Source organism: Ranitomeya variabilis, chromosome 6, assembly GCF_051348905.1.
Source record: "Ranitomeya variabilis isolate aRanVar5 chromosome 6, aRanVar5.hap1, whole genome shotgun sequence".
In the NCBI taxonomy this organism is placed as follows: Eukaryota; Metazoa; Chordata; class Amphibia; order Anura; family Dendrobatidae; genus Ranitomeya; species Ranitomeya variabilis.
In genome coordinates, this window is record NC_135237.1 from 127,608,009 (window position 1) to 127,622,207 (window position 14,199).

At 43.0% G+C, this 14,199-nt stretch overlaps 1 protein-coding gene across 3 annotated transcripts in view; it reads right to left on the minus strand.

Annotated features, from left to right (window-relative positions):
* TCAIM (T cell activation inhibitor, mitochondrial) overlaps window positions 1-14,199 on the minus strand; it is a 123,962-nt gene that overhangs the window by 16,891 nt on the left and 92,872 nt on the right. For all 3 annotated transcript variants that reach the window (XR_013216849.1, XM_077268980.1, XM_077268981.1), the window contains exons 7-8: window positions 13,904-14,001; window positions 10,289-10,380 (exon numbers count right to left, since the gene is read on the minus strand). Coding sequence is in view for 2 of the 3 variants with exons in the window: in XM_077268980.1 (XP_077125095.1) it covers window positions 10,289-10,380; window positions 13,904-14,001 (190 nt within the window). In the remaining variant the exon portion in view is untranslated. The remainder of the gene's footprint in view (window positions 1-10,288; window positions 10,381-13,903; window positions 14,002-14,199) is intronic.

Below are 14,199 nucleotides of genomic sequence, written 5' to 3' on the forward strand. Positions count from 1 at the left end.
TTGAATGCCCCATGAAATACAGATATATAGCATATTTTCTTATACTTCTACACTGCGCCATTCTCTGTTGCGTATTGTGAAAATGTACAAATTAACAGACAATGATCCATTGCCCTTAGTGAGGTGTGCCCCAACATTAATTGGATAGCTTTACATGTTTGACAATATAAAAAAAAAAAAATGAAGAACACCCAAAGAGTTCTTCCAAAGTATATAAAAAAGTCTATATGGTCAATTCAAACATAAAACAGCCCACAAGCCAAATACATATATTAAGTACTATTATGTGCATATCTGTTTGATTTTTGGGTTGGTTTCTGTTTGGATTTTCACAGGTTTCACAGTCTGACACCCTACCAGGGGTGTAATTTGCGATTCTAATGGTTAACAATGTGATATAAAAAAATAAATTTGCTGCCTAAATTCTTAAATTTAAAAAAAATCTCTCTGCTACTTTTGGTTTGTAAAGAGGTTTTTCAGGATAAAAAAAAGAACAGACCTGTTCATTGGATAAGGGCTCATAGTCACTTGAGAGAAACTCGGATGAGTCTCACACGGCAATATCCGGCACTCAGATCGGAGCGTGCGGCCGCATAGGAATACATGGAGCCGCACGCTCTGCTCCTGAGTGCCAGGTGCAGCGCCGGGTATTGCCGTGCGAGACTCATCCGAGTTTCTCACAGGTGAGTATGAGCCCTAAGTCTGGTGCTGCAGCCCAGGGTCACTAAAGTGAGTTGTAATGCCACACACAACCTCTGTAAAGGCATAGTGTTTTTTTAGGAAGAAAGCAAACATGTTTTCTGCAATCCTGGACAGCCCCCTTCCAGCCTGGTGCCCACAGCATAGACAGAAGATGTAAAATGTAAGACTTGGGATGAGCACAGTTTTCACTGTGATATTATTATAGGGAACCTGTCAGCAGAATTGTGCTCCATCTACACACAGTGTCAGGTCGGAGCCGTTATACTGATTACAATGATATCTTGGTTGATGAAATCCGTCTTGTGGTTGTTGTTTAATCTTTATTCTCAGTTTTGAGTTAATGATATGCCCGTGCCCCGCGGCGGTCTGTGGGGGCCTTCATGTGGTGATCCGATTAGCTATTCATACTGATGGCTTCTGACAGGTCACTGAATCCTCAGTGACCTGCCCCCTATTTTACATACTGTATATTTTATGGTTTGAAAACAAAAAAAAATTGCAGTCATCATGCAGGTGCCAGCTCCTGCACTGTAGCATCTATAATATAAAATACACCAAAAACAGGCAGAGATGCTTACCTGTCTAAATAGGCCTCAATACAAATGCACATGCAGGGTGCAGTGGACCCAAACAAAGTAGCAAATGCACGCCATATGGCGTCATTAATAGGCTGGAGCCAGATGCTTGCATTCCTTGTGTGAACACGCCACATACAGAGTATGTATCTCAGTGCATTGGTGTACCACACGGCCAAACCCTGATAGAAGGCTGGCTGTTTCATTAGGTATTGCACCTGTGCATTTGCTATTTTGTTTGGGTCCACTGCACCCTGCTTGTGCATTTGTATTGAGGCCTATTTAGACAGGTAAGCATCTCTGCCTGTTTTTGGTGTATTTTCTTGAATTTTTCCTTTTTTGGTGTTTAGCATCTATAATATCCATATTTTTATTTAATTTAGTAATATAAATTTATTGGAAAAAAAAGAATTCTTCTTCAAAATGGCAGTGGATGCCCCTGCACAGTAGCATAATTTGGAGCAAGATATATGCTACAGCGCAACAGCATCTATCGGCGATCCAATAAATGCTATTGCATTTAACCATAACATATATAGTATGTAAAATAGGGGGCTGAGGGATCAGTGAGCCATACAGATGAATATGTAAGCAAAGCACCACATGAAGACCCCCCACAGGCCACCCTGGAGCACGGGCATATCATTAACTGAAAACAAAGATTAAACAACAACCACAAGACGGATTTCGTCAACCATGGTATAATTGTAATCAGTATAATGGCAACAACCTGACACTGTCTGTAGTTTACTGAGCACAATTCTGCTGACAGGTTCCCTTTAATTATCTCACAGTGAAAACTGTGCACATCCCAAGTCTTCAGGCTGGTTTCTGTTTGCCTTCACTATATTCTTATAAGTGACGATATCGAGGCATGGCATGTTTGAATACGACAAATGTCTGTGCTCCAAAATATATGTAGGGTTCACTACACAAGCCCTTAAGGTTAGAGCATGTGAACACGTGAGGGACATTATTGCGGCTGCAGGTGAAGACAATCTGGATGTCATAAAAACAATTCCCAAACATTTTAAAGTCCATCATTCATACGACCCTTCAGTCCTTTGCGTCAAGGGTATTGATTGTTTCCAATCTGATGTACGTGGTGGAAATCTAAGTCGCTTACTGGCTCAAAAGGAATCCAGATGGATCTGGACATTACATACTTTGCAACTGCTTGGTTTCAATGAGACATTAAGCTTTGCCTCTAAGATTTGCCTTTGATTACTTGCCTCCATTTGTTTTGGCATGTCTGTTTTTAATACTTTCTTCATATTTTTAACTATTGTTTTATCTGTTTCAGCTTATGTACAAAATGAGCCGCATTAAATGAGTCATTTAATAGCCTAGTTGGCTCCTATGTATGAAGACTGGATTTCTGGTGTTAGAACCATTGATACCTTTCCCTACAGGCTACATAGTCCTCATTATGACCACTTCTGTATGCGCAATGTGGTGACGTCTTTTATGACTGTAGATAGATATATTCCTTATAACTCATTTGGATTAATTCTTCTGAGTATATTTTTATATACCTAATAGATCGAGGGATCTATTCTATTGTCTCCATTGCCTATATGCAGTAGCATGCACTAGGATTTATATGTATATTTTGGACCATCTGACTTACACTTGTCATGCCCATTATATCATGTATAGTATATCCCTATTTTCACATACCGTATATACTCGAGTATAAGCCGGCCCGAGTATAAGCCGAGACCCCTAATTTTGCCACAAAAAAACTGGGAAAATTTAATGACTCGAGCATAAGCTTAGGGTGGAAAATGCAGCAGCTACTGGTAAATGGCAAAAATAAAAACAGATACCAATAAAAGTAAAATTAATTGAGAGATCAGTAGGTTAAGTTTTTAAATATCCATATTCAATCAGAAGCCCCATATAATGCTCCATAAAGTTCATGATGACCCCATAAGATGCTCAATACAAAATACGCCCTATATAATGCTCCATACAAAATACGCCCCATATAATGCTCCATAAAGTTCATGATGGGCCCCATAAGGTGCTTCATACAAAAATATGCCCCATATAATGCTGCACAAAGGTTGATTATGCGCCCATAAGATGCTCCATAGAAACATTTGCCTCATATAATGCTGCACAAAGGTTGATTATGGCCCCATAAGATGCTCCATAGAATATTATGCCCCATACAATGCTGCATAAAGGTTGATTATTGCCCCAAAAGATGCTCCATAGAAAAAGTGCCCCATATAATGCTGCATAAAGATTGATTTATGGCTCCATAGAAACATTTGCTCCATATGCTGCTGCTGCGATTAAAAAAAATAAAAAATAAATAAAAAATAGCATACTCACCTCTTGTCCTGAGCAGGCCCCCCGGGGTCTTTGCAGTGACTGTTCAGGCAGAGGGCGGCGCGCACACTAAACACGTCATGGCGCCCTCTGACCTGAACGTCACAGCCAGAGGACACGGAAGACACAGCGGCACGCGGCGGTGGAACAAGGACAGGTGAATATCTCATGGCTCACCCTCCCCCATTATACTCATCCTCCCTGCGCGGTGCCTGGCAGCTTCTCCGGTGCGATGGTCTCTGATGCCAGCAGCTTGTTCCTGTGTTCAGTAGTCATGTGGTACCGCTCATTAAAGTAATGAATATGCGTTCTCCATGGGAGTGGAGTAGCATCCATATTCATTACTTTAATGAGCAGTATCACGTGACCGCTGAACACAGGAAGAGCTGCGGGCGCTGGAGAAGCAGGGACAGGCAGAGACGCGACGGGAGCAGGTGAGTATGATGTGACAGCTGCCGCTCACCCTCCCCCGCCAACCCCCTGGGACAATGACACGAGTATAAGCCGAGAGGGGCACTTTCAGCCTAATAAAATGGGCTGAAAATCTCGGCTTATACTCGAGTATATACGGTAAATATAATCCTTAATGGATCCACCATTAGCTTTGAGGGAATATGTTCGGAATCGGTCGCCGAATCTGAGTTTGCCATATAGGTACGCTATTTATGCCGAATTTATGTTTGATGATCGGTTCCGAACATATTTGTTCATTTCTACACCCATTGACTTCAATGACGTTCGGCGAATATTGCAAAAATAATATTCACTGCCAATCATAATCGGGACTGAATTTTGAACTCAACTCTAATTATATTATAACCTTCTAAACCAGTTGAGGTTTCTCCTACATATATGCACTTCGATCATACTTCATATTTGTTGACAAATCATGATACCATTCTAATTCTTTTCTACATTTTTTCTTCTATATTCTTTTGCTGTATGATAAACTGCATATACATGTTTTTATGTTATGTTAATGATACCTTCCTATCTGTTGAATTGGAAATATAAGATAAATGGTATTGTATCATTTTTATGTCCAACATTGTGCAAATATTATCCTTGTGTTTATACACTGTATTTGTATAACTCTAGATATTTGAAGAATGTTGGGATACCAGATATATAATACTGTATTTCTTTAATAATGAACACTGTGCAAATGCCTCATTGTACATTTACACGTAGGACTGATTTTTCCTCTATAACATCTCTTCTGAGGTTGTGCATTGGACATTTGTGTGGGATACAAATCTGCTCCTTACCTCTGTATCCAGCTATATAGTTGCTAGTGCGCATGTGTGCTGGGGCGCCGTTGCTTGTCACGGCTGGAGGTGTCTCCTTTCAGCGATGAGATGACCGCGGCTCCGCTCACATGAGCCAAAGTGGACGGCACAGCGATTCGTTCCGGCCACTCCTCTCCCAATGACGGCTTTGTTGATGCGTCGATGCTGCATGCATCAATCGACAGCAACATCTCTTCTATAGGCTTTGAGACACCCTCCCTCATTGGCTCAATATGACTATTTAAGATCAGCATACTATTGTGATACCACCCCCCGCGGAAGAAGGCACGCCAGCCGAAAGGCGCGTTGGGGTGGTGGCACCACAATATCAAATCAAGGTAATTGTTTGATATAAGTGAAAATTTGATATCCAAATGTGTAATCACAATACTATAACTATGCCACTAAGGCGGTAGGAGGCAAATTAATTAATTACTACAGTACAGTAAGACATATGGATTAACCCCTTCATGACCCAGCCTATTTTGGCCTTAATGACCTTGCCGTTTTTTGCAATTCTGACCAGTGTCCCTTTATGAGGTAATAACTCAGGAACGCTTCAACGGATCCTAGCGATTCTGAGATTGTTTTTTCGTGACATATTGGGCTTCATGTTAGTGGTAAATTTAGGTCGATAATTTCTGAGTTTATTTGTGAAAAAAACGGAAATTTGGCGAAAATTTTGAAAATTTCGCAATTTTCACATTTTGAATTTTTATTCTGTTAAACCAGAGAGTTATGTGACACAACATAGTTAATAAATAACGTTTCCCACATGTCTACTTTACATCAGCACAATTTTGGAAACAAATTTTTTTTTTGCTAGGAAGTTATAAGGGTTAAAATTTGACCAGTGATTTCTCATTTTTACAACAAAATTTACAAAACCATTTTTTTTAGGGACCACCTCACATTTGAAGTCATTTTGAGGGTTCTATATGGCTGAAAATACCTAAAAGTGACACAATTCTAAAAACTGCACCCCTCAAGGTGCTCAAAACCACATTCAAGAAGTTTATTAACCCTTCAGGTGTTTCACAGCAGCAGAAGCAACATGGAAGTAAAAAATGAACATTTAACTTTTTAGTCACAAAAATGATCTTTTAGCAACAATTTTTTTATTTTCCCAAGGGTAAAAGGAGAAACTGGACAACGAACGTTGTTGTCCAATTTGTCCTGAGTACGCTGATACCTCATATGTGGGGGTAAACCACTGTTTGGGCGCACGGCAGGGCTCGGAAGGGAAGGAGCGCCATTTGACTTTTTGAATGAAAAATTGGCTCCAATCTTTAGCGGACACCATGTCGCGTTTGGAGAGCCCCCGTGTGCCTAAACATTGGAGCTCCCCCACAAGTGACCCCATTGTGGAAACTAGACCCCCCAAGGAACTTATCTAGAAGCATAGTGAGCACTCTAAACTCCCAGGTGCTTCACAAATTGATCCGTAAAAATGAAAAAGTACTTTTTTTTCCCCAAAAAATTATTTTAGCCTCAATTTTTTCATTTTCACATGGGCAACAGGATAAAATGGATCCTAAGTTTTGTTGGGCAATTTCTCCTGAGTACACCAATACCTCACATGTGGGGGTAAACCACTGTTTGGGCACATGGTAAGGCTCGGAAGGGAAGGAGCGCCATTTGACTTTTTGAATGGAAAATTAGCTCCAATCGTTAGCGGACACCATGTCGCGTTTGGAGAGCCCCTGTGTGCCTAAACATTGGAGCTCCTCTACAAGTGACCCCATTTTGGAAACTAGACCCCCCAAGGAACTTATCTAGATGCATAGTGAGCACTTATAACCCCCAGGTGCTTCACAGAAGTTTATAACGCAGAGCCGTGAAAATAAAAAATAATTTTTCTTTCCTCAAAAATGATTTTTAGCCCAGAATTTTTTATTTTCCCAAGGGTAATAGGAGAAATTGGACCCCAAATGTTGTTGTCCAGTTTGTCCTGAGTACGATGATACCCCATATGTGGGGGTAAACCACTGTTTGGGCGCACGGCAGGGCTCGGAAGGGAAGGCACGCCATTTGGCTTTTTGAATGGAAAATTAGCTCCAATCATTAGCGGACACCATGTCGCGTTTGGAGAGCCCCTGTGTGCCTAAACATTGGAGCTCCCACACCAGTGACCCCATTTTGGAAACTAGACCTCCCAAGGAACTAACCTAGATGTGTGGTGAGCACTTTGAACCCCCAAGTGCTTCACAGAAGTTTATAACGCAGAGCCATGAAAATAAAAAATAATTTTTCTTTTCTCAAAAATGATTTTTTAGCCCACAATTTTTTATTTTCCCAAGGGTAACAGGAGAAATTGGACCCCAAAAGTTGTTGTCCAGTTTCTCCTGAGTACGCTGATACCCCATATGTGGGGGTAAACCACTGTTTTGGCACACGTCGGGGTTCGGAAGGGAAGTAGTGACGTTTTGAAATGCAGACTTTGATGGAATGCTCTGCGGGCGTCAGGTTGCTTTTGCAGAGCCCCTGATGTGCCTAAACAGTAGGAACTCCCCACAAGTGACTCCATTTTGGAAACTAGACCCCCAAGGGAACTTATCTAGATGTGTGGTGAGCACTTTGAACCCCCAAGTGCTTCACAGAAGTTTATAACTCAGAGCCGTGAAAATAATAAATGTGTTTCCTTTCCTCAAAAATATTTTTTTAGCCCAGAATTTTTTATTTTTGCAAGAGTAACAGGAGAAATTGGACCCAAAAGTTGTTGTCCAGTTTCTCCTGAGTACGCTGATACCCCATATATGGGGGTAAACCACTGTTTGGGCACATGCCGGGGGTCGGAAGGGAAGTAGTGACGTTTTGGAATGCAGACTTTGATGGAATGGTCTGCGGGCATCATGTTACGTTTGCAGAGCCCCTTATATGCCTAAACAGTAGAAACCCCCAACAAGTGACCCCATTTTGGAAACTAGACCCCCCAAGGAACTTATCTAGATGTGTGGTGAGCACGTTCAACCCCCAAGTGCTTCACAGAAGTTTACAACGCAGAGCCGTGAAAATAAAAAATCATTTTTCTTTCCTCAAAAAAGATGTTTTAGCAAGCAATTTTTTATTTTCACAAGGGTAACAGGAGAAATTGGGCCCCAATATTTGTTGCCCAGTTTGTTGTGAGTGTGCTGGTACCCCATATGTGGGGGTAAACCACTGTTTGGGCGCACGTCAGGGCTCGGAAGGGAAGTAGTGACATTTGAAATGCAGACTTTGATGGAATGGTCTGCGGGCATCACGTTGCATTTGCAGAGCCCCTGATGTGCCTAAACAGTAGAAACACCCCACAAGTGACCCCATTTTGGAAACTAGACCCCCGAAGGAACTTATCTAGATGTGTGGTGACCACTTTCAACCCCCAAGTGCTTCACAGAAGTTTATAACGCAGAGCCGTGAAAATAAAAAATAATTGTTCTTTCCTCAAAAATTATGTTTTAGCAAGTAATTTTTTATTTTTGCAAGGGTAACAGGAGAAATTGGACCCCAACAGTTGTTGCCCAGTTTGTCCTGAGTACGCTGGTACCCCAAATGTGGGGGTAAACCACTGTTTGGGCGCACGTCGGGGCTTGGAACGGAGGGAGCACCATTTGACTTTTTGAACGCAAGATTGGCTGGAATCAATGGTGGCGCCATGTTGCGTTTGGAGACCCCTGATGTGCCTAAACAGTGGAAACCCCTCAATTCTAACTTCAACACTAACCCCAACACACCCCTAATCCTAATCCCAACTGTAGCCATAACCCTAATCACAACCCTAACCCCAACACACCCCTAACCACAACCCTAACCGCAACACACCCGTAACCCTAATTCCAACCCTAATCCTAACCCTAATCCCAATCCCAACCCTAACCACAACTGTAACCCCAACGCGCCCCTAACCCTATCCGTAACCCTAACCACAAGCCTAATCTTAACCCTATTTCCAACCCTAGCCCTAATTCCAACCCTAACTCTAATTCCAACCCTAACCCTAAGGCTATGTGCCCACGTTGCGGATTCGTGTGAGATTTTTCCGCACGATTTTTGAAAAATCTGCAGGTAAAAGGCACTGCGTTTTACCTGCGGATTTACAGCAGATTTCCAGTGTTTTTTTGTGCGGATTTTACCTGCGGAATCCTATTGAGGAACAGGTGTAAAACGCTGCGGAATCCGCACAAAGAATTGACATGCTGCGGAAAATACAACGCAGCGTTTCTGCACGGAATTTTCCGCACCATGGGCACAGCGGATTTGGTTTTCCATAGGTGTACATGGTACTGTAAACCTGATGGAAAACTGCTACGAATTCGCAGCGGCCAATCCGCTGCGGATCCGCGGCCAATCCGCTGCGGATCCGCGGCCAATTCGTTGCGGATCCGCAGCCAAATCCGCACTGTGTGCACATGCCATAACCCTAACCCTACCCCTAACCCTACCCGTAACCCTAACCCTACCCCTAGTTCTAACCCTAGTTCTAACCCTAACCCTAGTGGAAAAAGAAAAAAAAATATTTTCTTTATTTTATTATTGTCCCTACCTATGGGGGTGATAAAGGGGGGGTTTATTTATTATTTATTTTTATTTTGATCGCTGTGATAGAACCTACCACAGCGATCAAAATGTACTTTGTAATGAATCTGCCGGCCGGCAGATTCGGCGGGCGCACTGAGCATGCGCCCGCCATTTTGGAAGATGGCGGCGCCCATGATGGAGGCGGACGGGCACCGGGAGCCTCGGTAAGTATAAGGGGGGGGAGATCGGGGCACGGGGGGGGGCGTCGAAGCACGGGGGGGTGACATAGGAGCAGGGGGGGGTGGGCAGGAGGACGGGGGAGCGGAGCACAGGACGGAGGGGAACGGACTCCATAACGGAGCACTGGGGGGACGATCGGTGGGGTGGGGGGGGTCACTTCAGGTTTCCCAGCCATGGCCGATGATATTGCAGCATCGGCCATGGCTGGATTGTAATATTTCACCAGTTTTTTAGGTGAAATATTACAAATCGCTCTGATTGGCAGTTTCACTTTCAACAGCCAATCAGAGCGATCGTAGCCACGGGGGGGTGACGCCTACGTGGCGTCATGGGTCGGGAAGGGGTTAAAGACACCGTGGGGCTCAGTGGTTAGCACTGCAGCCTTGCAGCTCTAGGGTCCTGGGCTCAAATCCCACCAAAACCAAACATCTGCAAAGAGTTTGTATGTTCTCCCAGTGTTTGTGTGGGATTCCTCTGGGTTCCTCCCACACTCCAAAGACATACTGATAGCCAATCTAGATTGTTAGCACCAATGGGGACAGTGATGATAATGTCTGTAAAGCGCTACGAATATGATAGCGCTATATAAGCAAAGAATAATAAATAAAGAAAAAAAGAAACAAAAAAGCATTCAATTAAAATCACCTTGGCCCAGTGATGATGAACATCCATTGTCCCCAACATCACATGCCCAGCTGCACTCATGCCAGTCCGGTCTGTAAATATGACTGTGTGTCCTATAGCGTAAAATAAAAAAATATAATAAACCATGGCTTAATTCAAGACATAATAACACATTGAATAAAATAAAAAGCTAAAACATTTTAAACCAAAACACACGCAGTTTAGGGTAAGAGCTAAAACCTATGGTATATCAAACACAACAGCAGCTTTTGACAATAGGTTTGTCTCTTTAAGAACAAATCATTTATAGGTACAGTATCCCAGTATATACCGTAGCAATAATCATACCTATCCTGAAGAAGCCATCCCTTCATCTAATCTGTAGCTCTCACCCCATATCGCTACTCGCGTTCACCTATAAACTCCAGCACGTGCACATCGAACTTTCCTCTCATTCAACTTACTCTTTGACCACCTACAATCCGGCTTCCATCCCTACCAATCCACTGAAACTGCCCTACCAAAATTACTAATGACCTCATCATCTCCCGCCTTGACTACTGCAATATTCTCCTCTATGGCCTCCCAACTGACATTCTCACATCTCTCCAATCCATCCGCAACTCTGATGCCCAATTAATCCGCCTCTCCGCTCTGCAAATCTTCTCATTGGCTTTCAATTTCCCAACAGGTACAGTCTAAACTACTAACACTGACCTACAAAGCCATCTGTGAGGAGGTGGACCAGCTGCCGTGTTCCTGAAGACGTCAATGCTACTGTGGTATATAATATGTAAGATGTAATGTGAATTGTGATGTGGAATCATAGGATATTAAAGTTTGAAGGGACCTCTAGGGTCATCGTTTCCAACCCCCTGCTCAATGCTTGATTCACTAAACCATCTCAGACAGATGTCTGTCCAGCCTCTGTTTGAAGACTTCCATTGAAAAAGAACTCACCACCTCTCGTGGCAGCCTGTTTCATGTATAATGTTTAAATGAGTTTGCTGGACATAGAGTTAATATGTGACTGCATAATTTTGTGCATTGCAATGTGAAATGTGATATCTTCCTGAGTAATACAATACATGATAGAGATAAGTGTTATAATGTTTTCATAGAACTGTGTTGAAGGTTACATCTGCCCAGCAACAGACTGCAGGGTCTGAGACAGTTAACTGTGGGACCGGCCCTTATTAGGGAGAAGGATTGGAGATTGTGGGATAGTGATAGGAAAAAGGAAGTTAGTTAAGGTTGAGAGAGAGACAAAACAAGACACTCTTGGAGAAAAAGAGGATCATCATTGGGTGTGTGCGGGAAATAGTGGCATAGGAAACAAGACTCATCAACAGCACTTCAGTGGTGACAGCGTTTCCCCCTCACACAGGCAAGTCAGGGGACCAACAATGAGATAAGATAGGAACTTCTAAGAAGACTTAGTGGGAACAGTCCTAGAGATGGCCAGACCTGAAAGCTGCAGTCACTGAGATGGTGTCAGCGGGTTTGGGGCACATACAGGAAGAAGGCATCGGGATAATCTCCTTTATGTCTATTCCCAGGGAAAGATTAGTCCGAGCGCAGTACCACGACGAAACACGTCAACCGGAGCGGCGTTATACTATAAAGGTCCTCTGCTTAAATTGTGAACTTTCAGCAATGTTCATCACAAGTAATATGCCATTGCCAGTTACCATTAAGCACGTGCCTCTGTCTGGCACAGACGTTATCAAGTGTTTTCGCTGCCATCCTATGTATGCCGGTAGGTTGATTAGTAAAATGGACTTTGTTTTTAACCAAATGTCTGGTTTCCAGTGCTCTTTTCCATAAAGGGGTCCAGTGCCATGCAAACTATGGCAGGACTGAACATCAAGGTGTCCACTGCAACATCACCACACAGTCACTCAGGAACCACATTTTTCTGTAGTGTGTCAGGGCCCAGAAATCATAATACTCTCCCATGGCTACCGCCCCAGGCAGTGTTACTCATGCATAATTTGTATCCTCTATATACTTCAAAACTAATCTCGTAATATCATCCCAAACGTAATTTCCGGTCCTTACAAGATCTCATTCTCTCCTCCACTCTCGTATGTTCCTCAACTAATCGACTTCAAGACTTCTCCCGAGCATGCCCCATCCTCTGGGCTTCTGTGCCCCAACACGACCGATTTTCTCCATTATTCACAACCTTTAGTTAAAACGTGAAAACTCATCTCTTCAAAGAAGCATGCAGCTTGCAATGATCCCCGTCACCTCACTTATGCAACCCCTTAACCTACTGTCTCCTATCCAACTATTGGGACCTCCCACTGATCACCAGAACAGGTCACTTTTATCCCCAACAGAATGAAGCAGCAGAGTGCGTGCTTGACCACAGCTCCATTTATGAGACTGCCAAGCTCAGTATTCAGCTTTTTCTGGCTGTCCCATAAAGATTAAATGGAGCAGCAGTAGAGTATGCGCGTTGCCACTCTATTCTATTGGGTAGAGTAGTGAGTGTTCTGGTGATCGGTGCAATTCCCAGTGAACAGGCAGCATCCAATCTATAAATTATGACCTTGCCCAATGGGCAATGTAATTTGTATACAGGAGCTGTATTGCAATTTCCTGTGTTGTTCATGTGACATCTTTGCATTAAGCCCTTTGTTTCTTGACAGTTACATAGTTACATGGGTTGAAAAAAGACCTAGATCAATCAAGTTCAACTTTTCTCCACCAATTGTTTTTTTTTTGTCACTAAATTAACTATAATCCACAATGTTATGTGTACTGAGGAAATCATCCAGCTGTTATAGTGTCTGCCATTACTACCTGTTGTGGTCGGCATTCCACATTCTGACTGCTCTGACTGTAAAGAACACTTTCTTATTTAGACTTCTTTCACATTTCCGTCTTCTGGGGGCCATCGCAATCCGTGGTTATGGCAAAAAAACGGATCCTGCAAATGTGACCGTAGGATCCGTTTTTTTGCCATTGACTTGAACTAACGACGGATTGAGACGGATGGACACACGTCGCATCCGTCGTGCGACGGACGCGTCGTGTTTTTGCGGTCTGTCGAGATGAAAAAATGTTCAATGTAAAGTTTTTTCGTCCGTCGAATCCGCCAGTTCCGACCGCGCATGCGCGGCCGGAACTCCGCCCCCTCCTCCCTGGAACTCACAATGGGCAGCAGATGCGTCGTAAGACTGCATCCGCTGCCCACGTTGTGCACAATTGTGCACAACGTCCGTCAGTACGTCGGGCCGACTGTTTGTGACGGCCCCGTACCGACAGAAATGTGAAAGAAGCCTTAGCTGTCGGAATCGCCTTTCTTCCACCTGTAGTGAGTGACTATCTTATCATTCAATACATATGTTTCACTGTGTTTTTTTTAATGATTTTTTCTTAATCTACTTATAAAAAAGGATAGGGAGGTTCCCACTGCAGACATCTATGTCATTTTCACAGGGACCTCTGCCTACTAGACACTTATGGCATATTCACTGTGAAAACCCATTAAACAAACTATAAATATTCAAAATTACAGGAACAGTCTAAGCAGTACTCATATAATTTATCTGTAAAATAAAAAAAATCTGAATAAAAGAGAATATTCATATCATTATGTGGAGGCAGATCACTTAAGGTATTTACCTTTTGCCATCTTCAAAGACTCACAATTATGTTTGATAAGACGACCTAAACTGTGCAGTTGACCACAGCGATGTGCAATACCCCAGCTTCTCTGCCATCTGGTTAATGAGGGAATAGTACATTTTCAAAATGGTGTCCTTTTGGCATCCTATGAAATTGGCCTAAGTGTACAAGTATGTGTCTCATATGGGGAATTTAGACCTGGAGGACTATTTGGACAGCCTTGTGTGATGACAACCACTGCACAGCGCTGTGGAGTACATTGGTGCTATATAAACAATGGAACATAAATAAAT